The sequence below is a fragment of the Lepisosteus platostomus genome, chromosome 9 (assembly GCF_059453375.1).
Source record: "Lepisosteus platostomus isolate fLepPlt1 chromosome 9, fLepPlt1.hap1, whole genome shotgun sequence".
Taxonomy (NCBI): Eukaryota; Metazoa; Chordata; class Actinopteri; order Semionotiformes; family Lepisosteidae; genus Lepisosteus; species Lepisosteus platostomus.
The window spans coordinates 47,124,809-47,141,257 of record NC_142619.1 but is presented as its reverse complement, the minus strand read 5'-3'; the positions used below and the strand labels follow the sequence as shown (position 1 = coordinate 47,141,257).

At 39.4% G+C, this 16,449-nt stretch overlaps 1 protein-coding gene across 3 annotated transcripts in view; it reads left to right on the top strand.

The window, feature by feature from the left end:
• usp6nl (USP6 N-terminal like) overlaps nucleotides 1–16,449 on the top strand; it is an 86,237-nt gene that overhangs the window by 25,461 nt on the left and 44,327 nt on the right. The window contains exon 1 of one of the 3 annotated variants that reach the window (XM_088645314.1): nucleotides 8,078–8,455. The exons of the other annotated variants lie outside the window; for them this stretch is intronic. Within the exon in view, the coding sequence (XP_088501440.1) occupies nucleotides 8,401–8,455 (55 nt within the window). The 5' untranslated portion in view covers nucleotides 8,078–8,400. Of the gene's footprint in view, nucleotides 1–8,077; nucleotides 8,456–16,449 lie in introns of those variants that run through there. 3 annotated transcript variants of the gene reach the window in all.

Below are 16,449 nucleotides of genomic sequence, written 5' to 3'. Positions count from 1 at the left end.
TAAAGCTTGTTTGTGGGGTGCACCTGTCACCAGGGCAAGTGGACTGAAAATGAATGGAATTCCGTTTTCAAAGCAGAGGAGATCATTTACCCCTCTAGTCTGGTTATTGGCTAGTATCTGTTAGCTAACTGATGGCAAGGATCTCATCCAGCCATGTCTTGAAAGAAACAGGGGTATCTTGTTCCGTACTCCTACAAACCCTTTGCAGGAGGAGCGTCATCCTATTCTCATTTTTAAATGCACTTCCACTTAGTGCATTTATATCAAATTCCGAATGAATATTCAGACATGAACGTTTGTGACGCTGCAGAAGAAGTATATGACAACACCTTCCGATCATACCCCAACAGCCCAGCCCTGCCCTGAATCTAAGGGTATACTTTCTTTGCATAGTCAAACTATGCAGAGTCAAAAACACAGTCCTTTCATATCTTCGCCAAAGGGAAGAAGAAGGGGGACCAGAAATACCAGGCAAATCTGTATGCGAGCCGTCAGAGGGCTTTTTGGTTGCTGCAGTTTCGTCATCGGGTATTTACAGTTTGACGAGAGATGCTCTAATGTAGCTATTCATGTCTTTTAAAATTAGAAATTTCTAGCATTTATGGCAAAATGAAATCAAAGCTAAAAAGCATGGTTAAGCTCAAAAGTATAAAACATCAGAGAAAATGTAGAAGACATTTTTAGAGATTCTGAGAAAAAGGAAAAAAAAGTTCAAATGAACAACTGTTGCGTTGGGAGCTAATTTACCTAGGTCTTCTATAACATAAGTTAAAGTAATGACTTTTAGTCAAGACAATTCATGACTTTGTATGACTGCGTTTTATCAAAGCCGGGTGGCATTTTGCTCCATTAATTCTTCTTGGTGTTGCAGATTGGGATTTAATTCAGCAGCCTAAATCAATTCACAAAGAGTCGTTTAACAATTCTTTCAAATGTTTGTCTCTAGTGTAAGCTAAAATGTGAACTGCCAATAGTTAAAACTGATTAATTTATATTGGAGAAAGATTATCATTTTAATTTGTATCTCATAGAATAATCTAATAATGTACTGCATATTATGGCAAAAAAAAGTCTCCTCTCCATGGTGCAATGAGAATTAAAGATTCTCTTTTCCAACTGATATTGCAACTTATTGTAATCTTGCAGAAATGTAGAAGCACCATAGGCAGGTGTTACCTTACTGACAGCTTTTACGATCGAAGTATTGAAGTCGTTTTGGCCACCTATTGTAGTATAGCTACTTGTATCAGGATAAAACACAGCATTGATAGAAGAGAGTCACATCCTTGTGAGAACAGATGATTTATTGGTTAGCAACAACAATATTATTCTTCACTTATACTGTAATACTGTGGTTATCAAGTATGTCACTTCAATTTGCATGAATATAATTTTCCTTAGGTGACATTTAAATATTGTGTGTTGCTATTGAGCATTGTCTGAAACATTTATAGTATATTTCAACATGTAATATTTTATTATACTGTATATGTATAAATGACTTGACATAAATCGAGTTCTCCTTCAATTCTGCTTGACTGAATCGTAATCCTCTGTGATGTCACTTCCTGTATACACCTTCACAGAAGTGATGTCACAAGTGAGCTATAACTCTGTCTTCATCCTTACTTCACTCCATCGCCACCACTGCACCTTCCCCGTAGTTTACTCTTTGTATTGAGACCTAACTTCCTTGTCCTGCAGCCAGGTGGCTGGCCCTACGCCAAGCTGTTTAAGCCAAAGCTCCTTATGTCTGACTTCTCAGTAACCATTCCCTAAATACTGTCTTATTGGATCTTGGTATTCCTTATGGAGTGCATCATTACACTTGTATTGGTTAAAGAGAGATTTAAAGTTTGAACTTTAAACTGTGGCCCTTTCAGAATATTCAGACTGCTATAAGGTCATGGTTTCAGGTGATATTTAACAGTTTAATAATGAAAACCTTTTTTGTCACAGTATCTGTCCAACCAGTTCTGTTTGCAGAAGAAGGAAGCAGTTAAAGTTTGTGATTGAAGAGTGGAATGTGGATGAAAGACATTTCATTGTGGTTCTGTCACAAAGATTTACACTAAACACCCTTATTTATGTCATGCCCTGTACATTGGAGTATACAAATCAACTAGCAACAATTTAATTAAATTTCCGAATTGAAACAAATTGAAGTTGTTTTTGTATTAGCTGCAGCAGGGCAAATCGAAAAGAGAAGGTTTACAGACCATATCTATACGTCACACTGGCATGCTTGTCCAAATCCATGTAGACTGTCTGCCCCATAATCTGAAAGGTTTGAACGAAAGGGTCACTGTAATTGAAAGCAAATGGGGTGAGTAGTGTTTTTCACTGGGATAACGCCTTTGAGGTACAATGTTGAGTAGCAGATCCAAGCAAATCAGCAAAGCATGATGAATGTCCATACAGTCAGACACCTGTGGGCTGATTTGAACCCTGAACCATGGAGATGTGAGGCACCAGTGCTTACCACCAGCCCAGAGTACTGCTGAATACCATTACATAGGTCTCCACTTGTTCAGTACTGTTCAGTATTTAAATATTCAATACTTCTGCAAGAGATAATATTTTAAAGAAGAACATTTTAACAAGTAGGAGAAAACAGCATCTTCAATTATTCAAATACCATGCTAAGACATGCCTAAGGCTAAAATGTAAATTTTCCATCACAGTCCATCCTTTATCACAATCTTCTAAGTAAAAATGCTTTCTTTTGTTCATTATAAATAAATGTTTAATATAAACTGTACATTATAGTTAATTATTTCAGTGACATGAGTTATTACATAATGTGCTTTGCTGATAATGCAGTCCTGACATAGAAAAAAAAAGTTTCATATTTCTGAGATGTATGTAAATAATCTGTGGAATTATTCAGGGATAACTGATACTAATATACTGATACTAATGGCTGTCAAATATGTATAAATGTAATATGAACTTGGATAGCATTTTAATGAAGTAGATTGCAGTTTTTGCTGTGAACTAAAATTATTCACAATACTTGTATGTCTGTTATAAAAAATATTATTTTCCAGGGCTGTATTTAGTGACATATATACCTGTCAATATCTGTGCAGAAGGCAAGCTCTAAGGACAAACTGAAGTCATTGCAAATTCATACTTCTATGAATTAATGTAATATGAAAAAATAATGATATAAGCCCAACTGTAACAGTTTTAAAGCACCTGTTCATTATTAGAAGCACTGTACAGCCATTTGTTTTGTCTTTTGATTTAATTTGTTATATGCTCACTTGATAAGTAGTCTAATTTGTTAAGCTTTGTTAACTGATAAATGTGTGGCATTCTTAGGCATCCGTTAATAGGCCAATTAATGGTTTTGGGAAAGATCACAAAGTGCTTTGCTTTGAATTTTAATCACTTTGCTTCACCTCTGGTATTTACGTTTTTAAATTAATGTTTTTAATAGCCAGACACGGTTTATAAATGCTTAACCTGCAACAATTTCATATGATGGGATATTTAAATATTAATTAGCATGGCCATTTGTACAGCACATGAAAGCAGAACAATCTTATGAGACATCCTTGTGATGTGGCTATATCTTGATCAGTGAAATTGGTTTATTATGGTTCTTATCACTTACACTGATGGGAGTTAGGGTGTTTTAAGTGCATGCAGAAGTGACTATGATGTATTCAAGATATGAATATTCATCATGAGGTTTTTACAGCACTACAAAGCAGAACCATTTAAATAGACCTCTGTTTCCCTTTTCTATAGATCAAGACAAGACAAGCAACCACACAGAGACAGCTGTTTCACCCTTAATATTGGTCCAGTAAAGTTAAAACAGCACTTTTCCATTCGTACCGCGATTTCCAAACCAGTGCTGTTGTATGATAAGAGAGAGAGAGAATTGTGGTGTAGAAGCTGCCACCCTTTGGATGAGATATTAAACTGTAATCCTGCTTGGTCATTAAAGGTTTCAGGGAACTGTAAGTGAAAACGGGGGTGTTAACCCTGTTGTGTTGGCTGAATTCTGTGCTTGCAACATCTAGCCTAGCTGAAGTTCTCCTGTAATTCAGTTGATAAAGCAGTCACTTTCTCATCTGAGCTGCAGTCTGGTGTGTAATAGCTGTCCACACATCATCTGAGTACCGAACTTCAGTTTTGGATGAAGGAGCAGAGGGTCACCTGCTATGTTTAAAGTAGTTTATGATTATTGAGGATGTAGATTCAGAGAAGTTACTAATTGATGATGATGTTAATCCGGTCAGTCGGATCCATCTCTCGCCACGCTTTCCGGTCTTGGACTTTCTCTTTCAGCTGTTCTATGCCTAAGCCAGTGTCCGTTTTGATGGCGTCGAGCCACCGCGTTCTTTGGCGGCCTCGTCTTCTTGTTCCACTGACCATTCCAAGCATCAGTGCTTTCTCCAATGAATCTGATCGCATCACGTGACCAAAATAAGTGAGCCAGAGTCTGGTGACCTTTCCCTCAAGCGAAATTTCTGGCTTGATGCGCTCCAGAACCTCTTTATTGGTGACCCTTGCTGTCCATGGTATCTGTAACAGTCTTCTCCAGCACCATAGCTCGAAAGCATCCATCCTCTTTCGGTCAGCTTTTTTCAGGGTCCAGCTTTCACACCCATACATTGATATGGGGAACACAAGAGCATGGACCATTTTGCATTTGGTTGTGAGGCTGATGTCTTTGCTCTTCCAGATTTGGTTCATGCTCAGCATCGCACTACGGCCTAACGCAATTCGTCGCCTGATTTCAGGGCCGCAGTCTCCAGTTCAGTCGATCATGGATCCCAGGAAGCAGAAAACCTTGACACATTCGATCTCTTCATTATTGATGGTTATTTTGACTGCTCCATTTCCAGCTGTTGTCATGATCTTTGTCTTTTTGATGTTGAGGTGGAGACCCATCTTTTCACTTTCCTAGTTACTAATTACTAATAATTAAAATAGCTGATGAGAATGATAATAGATTTATCTTAAAGCAGTGATTCAAATAAAGTTAAGTTGTCATCGCTTATCTTCCATTTTCCCTAATTCATAGCAACTCCTTCTTGCTCTTAAAAACATCCCAACGGCATGGTGTTGTTTATAAGAACTGTCTTGTTATTGTGGTTTGAATTTCTTACCACTTTTACAGTGGGTTCTGTGGAGCTTGGCAGGTCCACCCCTGTATTCTGTGTGTCATGGTAAGAAAGGCACAGCCACCGTCAGAATGAATCTTCTGCCCAATGGCTATAATTTAAGTGCACATTCCGAAAAATATACAGTATTATCTCACTAAATCATGTCACTTTCTTCTTCCATTCCATGATAATACCCTAACAGGCATTATGTTCTTATAGTGTAGGTCCCCTGCAAGTGTCAGATTGTCTGAAATTCTGGTAATTTGTCTTAAGTGTTCTTGTATACCCATACCTTTGAGAGGGAGTGTGTCAGCGTGCAAAGTAAGGAGCAACTTGAAGATTTCCTGTTGCAGTCAGTGACACTGCGGTCTAGGTAGTCTTTTATATTATTTTGGATCACTGGGACAGATGGGGAGACCAGGGTTCTGCACACCTTCTTCTGTTCCTTTTTTCTGTCAGCTTGTTGTTGAATTTCTACGACCCCAGCTGTGCAAAATGTGATGCTGAGTAAGATACCTAAAGCATGGATTGGCAGTGATGGTGTTCTTGTGCAGTTTTGGTTTCTTTCTGAAAACATTAACTTCTGCTCTTTTTTCATTGCACCTTTTCACTTCTCTTAGTTACAAACAGAACAGATAAGTAAGCTGTAAGCATTTATTGTATTTTCAAGTCTCAATTCTTATACATATATGTATAATGCAGAAATATACACATACTGTTAAGGGTGCGATTTGAAGCCTAAGGCCCATATGCTTCTCTGATGTGCATACAACAATAGTTGTCTACATGTTTATAAAATACCATGAGACATTTACTTTTTTTTACGTGGAATATTATATGCAGTTTAATTTGGGTGTTTTTTTCCCTATTTCCTTTTCGGTAATATTATGAATTCATGTTTGCATTTTATTTTCTACATTTTTGCTTTTTTTTACATGAATGCCTAATACTATAAGACCTAGAGATTGACTCTGAGGAGTCTGTACCAGAGCCAAAATGCGTGACAGAGCTTCAGAGGTTTGCATTCACAGTCAGTGACAAAGGTTTCACAATGCAGAATATTTTCCGTGCTTCCTGTATTCAATTTGAAACCATTCCTGCAGCAGTTTGCAATGGGTGAGAGGAGCAAGAAAATTCATTTTAGAAATAAATTCATTTTCAGCTTTTCTCATTCTTTGGCTGAATTTCCTGTTGTCACCTAGAACGGGCTGTGACAGCCATCTCCCTTTCTGAAATGCCATTTACCTTCCTTTTCTTCACAGCACTTGCATGCAATCTGTTTTTTTTTTTGGTGACAAGTACTGCATTTATTCCTCTTAAATATCCATACAGCACTGGTATCTTTGGAATTTCCATGCCCTGCACACACAAAATCTTTTCGTGGGTTACGACAAGGCTACCCAACTTATACTCAATTCAAGAATGTTACTACAACCAGCCTCTTAATTAACTGCTAGTAAGAAATTCTTTCATCCATCCTTCCATTTTCTAACCGCTTAACCAATACGGGGTCATGGGGGAGCCGAAGAATATCAGTCGGCAAACAATAGGCTCAAGGCAGGATATACCCTGGAAGGGACACCAGTCTATCACAGGGCAGACACAGACACGCACTCAAACCATGGCCAATTATAAAATCCACACAGTTTACATCCCAGGAATCAAACCCAGGGCCCAAACGGTGCGAGGCAGCAATGCTAACCACTGCACTACCATGCCACCCATAATCAGCTATTAAGGTGCAATATATTGTACACAATCTCATTGTATATCTTGTCTGTCCCCCAACCTCATCCTCACTCTGTGGGTGATGGGGCCTGAAGCTCTAGAAAATGTTTCCTCCTTAGATATCAAAGAGTCACCTTCCCTGAGCTCCCACAAATCTAGAGTGAAAACCTTTTTTTAGGCCGGTTCTGTATGTTCCTTGGCCTTTCTATTGTATTCCATTACCCCTCCCCCATCCACTTTCTCCTCTCAGTGTTTTTTTTGTTGTCGTTCTGTAAAGCACTTTGAGAAGCCGCTTTTAAAGGCACTATATAAAAAGATAATTGTGTTGTGTTGTGCTGGGAACAATCTAAAAGCACAGTTCATTTTTGTTTGAGGTTTAAGGTTTTTTACATCTGTTTTTATGGCCTTACTGTAGGCACAAATTTCTAGGTTTACAAATGGAATTCATAAGGCCTGTTATTACAGTTTAATGCTGTTGTTTTTGATGCTGATTATATATTTTTTAAGTCCCAGATAAGGGGGGGGGGGGTGCTTTTCAAATTTCAATATCAGTTGTCACCTACACATTTAGCTCGTGCTTTAGTAGCTCATCAGCTCTCTGGACAATAAAACCTGAATTTACTGCACGGAAAAAAAAAGTTTGTGTGGGCTTCTTAAATAACCAGCTTCTGTGCGATTTCATAACAACCCACAGTGTTCTGTTAGGATTTTGTATGAAGGAACCATAAGGAACTTAATACGTGGCTGCAGTCTGGATAATTGGGGATTTCTTCCTTATTGTTAGAAACTCAAGAGATGCAGATTCTAGATTCCTAGGAAACCATGAAGCTTTGGAGTGTAGAAAATTGATCTTTTATTATTGCTTTAATTGAGGTGATCTTTTATATGAGGGTCATTAAAAGTGCATGTTTAAACTGTGATTAGAGGTGAAAGGGACATCTGGGCTAGTCGCCTTCCCTGAATTTAAATACTTTATTGGAATATTCAAAAAAGGTTTCAACTTAGCAGGAAGACGTTCTGATATTGGTTGTTCAAAGTTAAAACAAATATCACCCTTTTTTAAAAAATGGACATTTACAAAAGCAAAAAAAAGTATAGATTGAATAAACTGAAGTTATTTCTTGAATCACTTAAGCCATTTCCTGTGACGATAAAGGCATGAAATGAAAGCAATTACAGTTTTCAAGCAGCTCTCTCGTCAGGACAGAGCTACTGAAGCATCACCATTACAGATCTTTTGGAGTTGTTTCAACAGACCCTCTTGTTTATTTTCGGTCTGGAATGCAGAGTGTAGGATTGGGCTGTGACTACGCTCTACGCCTGCTTTCTGTAAACAAGCATCTTCTTTGTACAACTTTTTCAAACTTCTTGTTTGTCGCTTCTGCATCACGGCAATGCAGTAGGGAATGCTGGCACTCTGGCTGAGCACTCTACACTGGGATATGAAACAGCTTTAGCGTAAAAAATCTCGGAGGTGCTGCTGGCGAGAGCTGTATTTGCATGAGGTCGTTTTCAGTTTGGAATGGGCTAGCGGCACTCATCACCAATGCGGACTAAAGTTCAGAAAAGCTTTGAGGAGCGCCTGGAAAGCTCAAAGAAAGGTAAGCAGAGCTTTTACTGCACACGGCTATGCTGTTTCCGTATGTCAGCACTTGTAGCTGGCTGTGAATATCTGTGGAAGTTAGCGAAAGTGGAAGTTTAATTCAGTGTGATTTTATTCTTTCACAGTACTGTTTATCACTGCTGTGCTTTAATGGCTTATTTCCATGTTGTGATACAAAACCTGCAGCAGTGGACATTGTACAGCAGCCTTCCCATAGAGCTCTGGCTTTCCTCAGCATAAGCCTCACCTGAAAGCATTAGAGAGGTTACAGACGAGAGGCCATTCAGCCCACCAAGCCCTGTTAGTAGTTAATTGACCCAGGGATTTCATGGATGGTATCCAGCTGATTCTTGAAAGAAGCCAAAGTACTGAATTCAGCAACATGACTGGGCAGCCTGTTGCAAACCTTTTGGTAAAAAAAAAGTTCCTTATGTTCACGATTTTAAATGAGCTCCCACATAGTTTCAGCTGGTGCGTGTTTCACTGTTCACTCTGAAGAAGTGCCCTGGGTTGGCTTTGTCAATGCCTGCGAGTGTTTTTAATATTTGTATCGGGTTCCCTCACAGTCTTCTCTGCCCAAGACTAAAAAGGTGCAGTGCCTTCAGCTTGTCAGTGTAGGAAATTCCCTTCAGCCCTGGAATGTCTCTGGCTGCCCTTCCTTGGATTAATTCCACATATGAGTGGATTAGTTGGATAAACAAGAAAATATGTCTAAAATTGGGGTCTGTTTATTTTAAAAGTACCTGCTTGGTCTTTGTTCTTTAAAAGCTTAATTTAGATTCCTTCTTGGTATCAATCTTTATTTTGTTATGGGTCCTAGGATGTACTTTGTTGGAGTTTTCCACAGATATCTATTGTTTGATGAAGGGTTACGTTTTGATGATGCAGAGCAATAGAGAAGTAAATAGCTATGAATAACAGTAATATAGCTGGTGCTCTGCTCTAAATGAGACCTGCAGTCTGGAAGCAGCACAATCATGCATGAAGTATGCAGAGGCAGGGAAGGGAACAATGGTGATGTTAATTGAGATCTCTTTGCACCCTTGGGTACATACCGGAAATTAGAAGCAGAACTATCTAAATGCCTTGTGTGTCATTATAAGAATTTGTATTCCTTTTAAAATAGAATGCATGAAATAACAAGGCCTATGGGATGTTAGTTGTATGTTAACTTATTTTGTCTTTCCCTGAATAATGAATAAGGTAGTAGCCTGCGTATGAGAGTTACTTTTTAGATAGTGTGTTGTATTGCTATTTTGTTGTTGTTCCTTCCTTTATATTTCTTTTTTTCTGCTAGTTTACTCTTGTAATTTTATGTTTTAGCCTCATTGTAACATAAAAATAAGTTAAGTGTGCATCGTGCTTTGTTACAGTTGTTGTGGAAGATCAGGCTTGTCCTGTATTTCAGAATAGAGTCCAACTTCACACATTTGCCATGTGGGCTGGTCAGTAGCCCACCAGCAAAGTATGGTGGGATAGCTTGATCCTCCTAGCCACCATGGCAACAATGCAGGCCTGTTGGGAACCCTGACACAGCTGTCTAAGGAGGCTGTGGAGGAGGTGGAGTGGGCTCCCTTAAGAATGTAGTAGATGCCAGACATCTAAAAAACTGTCTGCTCATTTGCCAGGGGAATTCCAACTTTTTTTTATATAGTTCTGTTTTGGTTTGTTGGTACTCATTCTATAGAAACTCCCTACAGGAATGTTATTCGGGTTCTGATAAAAACAAAATATGCCATGGAAGTCATTCAAGGGTTGTTTTCTCACCATGTACTGTTGTTTAAAAAATGGTACATCTACTTATGCCAAACCCTCCAAACATTGACCTTTTCCTTTTGAATTGAAAAGAATAGTTTCCCTTCATCTTCTTGATTGATGATTTCTTTGTGGCTTATCTCAGTTGTTCGCAACCCTGATCCTGACGGACCACTGTTTCTGCTGTTTTTGTTCCAACTGCTACTTCATGTCTTTAATTGATCTGCCTGCCTGTCTAGCCTTCTGCACTACATTTGCATTCAGTCCCTGGCTTCATAAACACACAATCTAAAGCCTATTGGAGCAGTTCGGACAGCAAACAGAACTTTATTTAGTCTCACCTCAACTTGCTTGCTCCCTTAGCTTTAACTAGCTCTTACCAGGTGATCAATTCATGATGAACAGACAGCAATGCCTGTTTTTATCCTTCTACAAGGTTCACTTTAGTTAATTTTGAACAACACACCTGAATTCTAAAATGTAGAAATCAGTGCAGGGCTGATACCAAACCTAATGATCAAGAGGCCATTTTTTGTTGTCCTTCAGACCCGTTGGGAATCCCTGGCTTATCTCTGAAAATGCTTTGATTAATGTTTCATGTGGTAATGAGCTCTTTCAGTATACTCATGTTCTGTTAACGCTTCAGAAAACGGAAAATGAACACCACCTCAAATTTTGGACAATCCTTTTTTAAGTATTACCACAAAACACTAAATCCCCTTCCTTCTTAAATTCAGCTTTCAGCAGACTTTCCCACACTGACAGGCTACAGGAACTAAAACCTCTTAGCCTTGAACAGAGAAGACTGTAAGGGGACGCCGCCGCAGTATTCAGCATCCTCACAGGCACTGACAAATTCAACCCGGTGGAAACAAACAAACAAAAAAAAGTACAATCTGGGGCTGTGCATTTAAAACCAAGAACAGGAGGAACTTATTTACACAAACGGCTGTGGGAGTACAGGACCAGCTGCACAGCCACGTCATTGACACTGGTACCCTGGCTTTCTTCAAGACACGTCTGGCTGAGATCTGTGGATCACTCAGTTACTGACTGCCAAACAGGCTGAATCGGCCAAATGACCTCCTTTCATTCGCAACTGCTTTAATGTTCTTTCAGCGGGTTTTATACTTCGGTTCATCTAATGAGACTTTTCTGTAGCAGTCCATGACTTTAATAACAACAATGTTTTTTACTTTAATGATCAATTTCTAAGCCTCACGGGAGCTTCAACGTTTTGTGATGTGCTGTACAAGATATCAGACCATTCTTGCGTTTTCTAAGGTTTTGCATTGCTTGGTGATCTAACAGAAAGATCACGGTGCTTTCCATCCAGTTTGCATCCTCATTAATGATATTGTCAAATAAAATAATTGCCAAAAATCTTTATTACCGTCCTGCCACCCACAGCTGTTTGCTTGTGTTGTGTTGCAGACCTGTTTTAGAAGATGACAAGGGGGGGAAAAATGTTTTCATGGGTCAAGTTGGAGATTCTGTGGATAATGAAGTATTATAAGATGCTGAACAAACTGATAAACGAGGTGTCCCGTTTGATTTTTCTAAAAAATATTGCATGCTGGATAAATTAATTTTGAAGTAAAAATAATTCAAATCTAAGTAGCAACAGTATGGGGTTGATCTGGCGACAGATGTCATCAGTTAAAAAGAGGTAGATGGCAGTGAAAAATAAACAGTACTGACAGATTCAATGTAAAAGCTCTGAGTGGAAGCACATTACTGATGAAATTGCCTGCCACTTGAAAAATTCAGGTTACAGCGCTGGAAAAAAAATGTTTTTTGCTCAGGAAACTGCTTGATAGAAAAATAGAGGTTGGTAGAGGTGGTAATTATGACAGTAGAAGATCAAATGTTTTCACAAATGAAAACAGAAATTGGTCTGAACTGTAGTTTTCCCTTCATTTTTTTTCTTTCATGTTTTGGATGCATCACATATCACGGTAAGTCTTTCATCACAGAAAAATAGCTTGTGAAAAGGAAAGGTGAAACAAATATATATTTTTTCGATATAGGTATTTTTGTTGAAAACAATGCTGTTAATTTTCTATGAGACATACAGCTGTCTTTGCATGTCACTGTATCATGCATATATAATTTGATTTATAGTGATTATTTAATGCACTATATACAGTGCCTTGCGAAAGTATTCGGCACCCTTGAACTTTTCAACCTTTTGCCACATTTCAGGCTTCAAACATAAAGATATAAATTTTTTATTTTATGTGAAGAATCACCAACAAGTGGGACACAATTGTGAAGTGGAACGAAATCTATTGGTTTTTTGAAACTTTTTTAACTAATAAAAAAATGAAAAGTGGGGCGTGCAAAATTATTCGGCCCCCTTGCGTTAATACTTTGTAGAGCCACCTTTTGCTGCGATTACAGCTGCAAGTCGCTTGGGGTATGTCTCTATCAGTTTTGCACATCGAGAGACTGAAATTCTTGCCCATTCTTCCTTGCAAAACAGCTCGAGCTCAGTGAGGTTGGTGGAGAGCGTTTGTGAACAGCAGTTTTCAGCTCTTTCCACAGATTCTCGATTGGATTCAGGTCTGGACTTTGACTTGGCCATTCAAACACCTGGATACGTTTATTTGTGAACCATTCCTTTGTAGATTTTGCTGTATGTTTGGGATCATTGTCTTGTTGGAAGATAAATCTCCGTCCCAGTTTCAGGTCTTTTGCAGACTCCAACAGGTTTTCATCCAGAATGGTCCTGTATTTGGCTGCATCCATCTTCCCCTCAATTTTAACCATCTTCCCTGTCCCTGCTGAAGAAAAGCAGGCCCAAACCATGATGCTGCCACCACCATGTTTGACAGTGGGGATGGTGTGTTGAGGGTGATGAGCTGTGTTGCTTTTACGCCAAACATATCGTTTTGCATTGTGGCCAAAAAGTTCGATTTTGGTTTCATCTGACCAGAGCACCTTCTTCCACATGTTTGGGGTGTCTCCCAGGTGGCTTGTGGCAAACTTTAGACGAGACTTTTTATGGATATCTTTGAGAAATGGCTTTCTTCTTGCCACTCTTCCATAAAGGCCAGATTTGTGCAGTGTAAGACTGATTGTTGTCCTATGGACAGACTCTCCCACCTCAGCTGTAGTTCTCTGCAGTTCATCCAGAGTGATCATGGGCCTCTTGGCTGCATCTCTGATCAGTCTTCTCCTTGTCTGAGCTGAAAGTTTAGAGGGACGGCCAGGTCTTGGTAGATTTGCAGTGGTCTGATACTCCTTCCATTTCAAGATGATCGCTTGCACAGTGCTCCTTGGGATGTTTGAAGCTTGGGAAATCTTTTTGTATCCAAATCCGGCTTTAAACTTCTCCACAACAGTATTACGGACCTGCCTGGTGTGTTCCTTGGTCTTCATGATGCTCTCTGCGCTTTCAACAGAACCTTGAGACTATCACAGAGCAGGTGCATTTATACAGAGACTTGATTACACACAGGTGGATTCTATTTATCACCATCAGTCATTTAGGACAACATTGGATCATTCAGAGATCCTCGCTGAACTTCTGGAGTGAGTTTGCTGCACTGAAAGTAAAGGGGCCGAATAATTTTGCACGCCCCACTTTTCATTTTTTTATTAGTTAAAAAAGTTTCAAAAATCCAATAGATTTCGTTCCACTTCACAATTGTGTCCCACTTGTTGGTGATTCTTCACATAAAATAAAAAATTTATATCTTTGTTTGAAGCCTGAAATGTGGCAAAAGGTTGAAAAGTTCAAGGGGGCCGAATACTTTCACAAGGCACTGTATGCATTTAGCTAGCTGTGTATTGCATAATCAACTGATATTTTTAATTACAATTTTTTTTATGTTCCATTTCTCTAAATGTTGACTAATCGCAATCTCAGAATATCTCAACACAAGTAAAGATTTATTTTTGCATGTCTTTAGACCAAATTAAAACAAAGAAATGGGCCGAGCCCACTATATACAGTGGAAAATCTCTGAATGAAGTTGCATTTGTAAACTTCAGTATGGAGAGTTTTTAGTTTTCATCTGACTATTGTTCATGGTGGTAACACTTTAGTTGTGCTAAAGTACTGAAAATTTAACTTTCTAAATGCATAACATTCAACTAAAGTATAACTTATGCATAAATATATATTGTATGCATAATATATAAGCATAATACTCTTATTTTTAGTAAAGGTTAGTTTCTTCTAAGTTACTGACAGTATTAATGCTCTGTTTAAATATTTAAGATTAATGTTAATTTAGAAATGTAATTTCAACTGCTGATCTGTGTTATCTATATTTAATAATTTGATGAATGGCACAAATGTTGTAGATTATTTTTAAGCATTGGAATACCCTATTTCAGTGCATGCTCGACCCAGTAAGTCAGATTCCGCAGTGCACTCGGACAAGTGTCTGGAGTAATTAAACATCTTGAACTGCTGCATTTAGATCATCTCGAGTCGGAAACAGTGGAATCACATGGGAACCTATGCCACTCCTCCACCCAGGATGTCGGAAAACCTCCTTTCATGCAGGAGGCTTCCGAGTGCATTAGGATCTTCTATGAGAGGTTTCGTTGCAGTTACGGTACAATTCCCCTCCCAGTAGTCCATTCTTCCATCCTTTTTTTGACACAACTTTATCCAATACAGGAGCGTGAGGGAGCCGAAGCTTGTCCCGGCAAGGAACGAGTGCAACTCAGGATACGCCCTGGACGGGACGCCAGTCCATCTTAGGGCACACACGGACACATACACATACTCACACCAGGGCTAGCCTTCCCAGAAGCAAATTAACCAGAAGACCCTAAGGAAAACCACGCAAACAACTTCCTGTTTATATTCTCATGATTGCACCTCGGGAATCACGAGGCCACAATGCTAACTACTGTAACACCGTGCTGCCCTCATTCCAGCAATCATTTTCAAGATACTTTTTCCCCCCTGCTGCTGTTCAGCCATCCTCTGCAGTACCAGCTTTTGAAGATCTATTTCCCCCATTCTTACAAAAAGTCAAAAACCTGTGCCCCTTATTTCATGTGTAATTTTTTACAAGATGGAATGACTGTGTTTTTATTTTATAAGATAAGATCACTTTATTAGCCATGTACAATTTCTTGCATTAGGAATATGTCTTTTCGCATACCCCAGCTTGTTCCCCATGAGACGCACAGACACTCTGACAGGGAGAGAGAAACTTGGGGTCAGAGCGCAGGGTCAGCCATTTGTATGCCTTTTGGGATCACAAGCTGTGCCTTTAACTTGGCCATGACTGCTGTGCCCCGAGCTGAGAATGAAGTGTGGGCAGGCTCCTCTGACCGGCCCGCCGGCGAGGTGCTGTTCTGCTTGACGTGTCCTGAGATCTCTGGCAGCACAGATGAGGTTCAGCACACGCCAGCCTGCAGGTGACAGGGAATTCGTCGTTTTCCCTCCCATCCCCCGAGAGCCAAGAGATCCGGGGCCGACTAATCCCAAAGCCACACCTGGCAGCTCGTGACCTGATTACCATGCGGTTAGAGATGCATTATCAAGGCCCTTTGGAGCACGGAGCTCAACTCCTCTTGAGCCACTCCGAATTCCATAAGTAGGGTTTCCAGTGCTTAGAAAGCTCAAGTGCATTAAAAAAATGCCCTGGAAGTTTAGTGTCTGCTCTGAGTTGTAGACTTTGATGCAATTAAAAAAGCAACTTTTACCCCACAATTCACAGAATATGAAATATCTCTCATAAGCATATTTTATAAAGAATTCATTTCTGGATGTTAAAATAAGCAGTTAAAGAAACTAAACCACTTTCTGATCCAAACAGGAGGGTGTTTGGATAAAAATTATGTACAGTAGGTGCAAAACACTAGCCTAAGGTAATGCACAGCACTTATATTCATGACAGCTTACTGGTATTAGCGGTTTAAGAAATATCTTTCTGAAGATCTGCAGTGAGCATAAGTGATACATTGTATTTGTAGGCTAAACGTGTCCGAAGGCCACAGGGCGAATTGCTTACAGCTGTGTTCTGCGACTGTAGAGCCTTTCAAGTTAAGTGCAGAAATGTGGATGTTGAAGCTGAGAACAGTGTGCTTTTCATTTTGAGGAGCTCATTTGTAAGCAACAGAATGGACTGTAGGATGTGGACAGAAAAGCATCTGTGTGGGGCCGTCAGCAAGCTGTACAGTGGCATTCTGGAATGAAAGTTTCATAGATGAAAAATACAGTGACATATGTTCACTCTGAGTACAGCAAAAGAGGCGGTCCAAAAT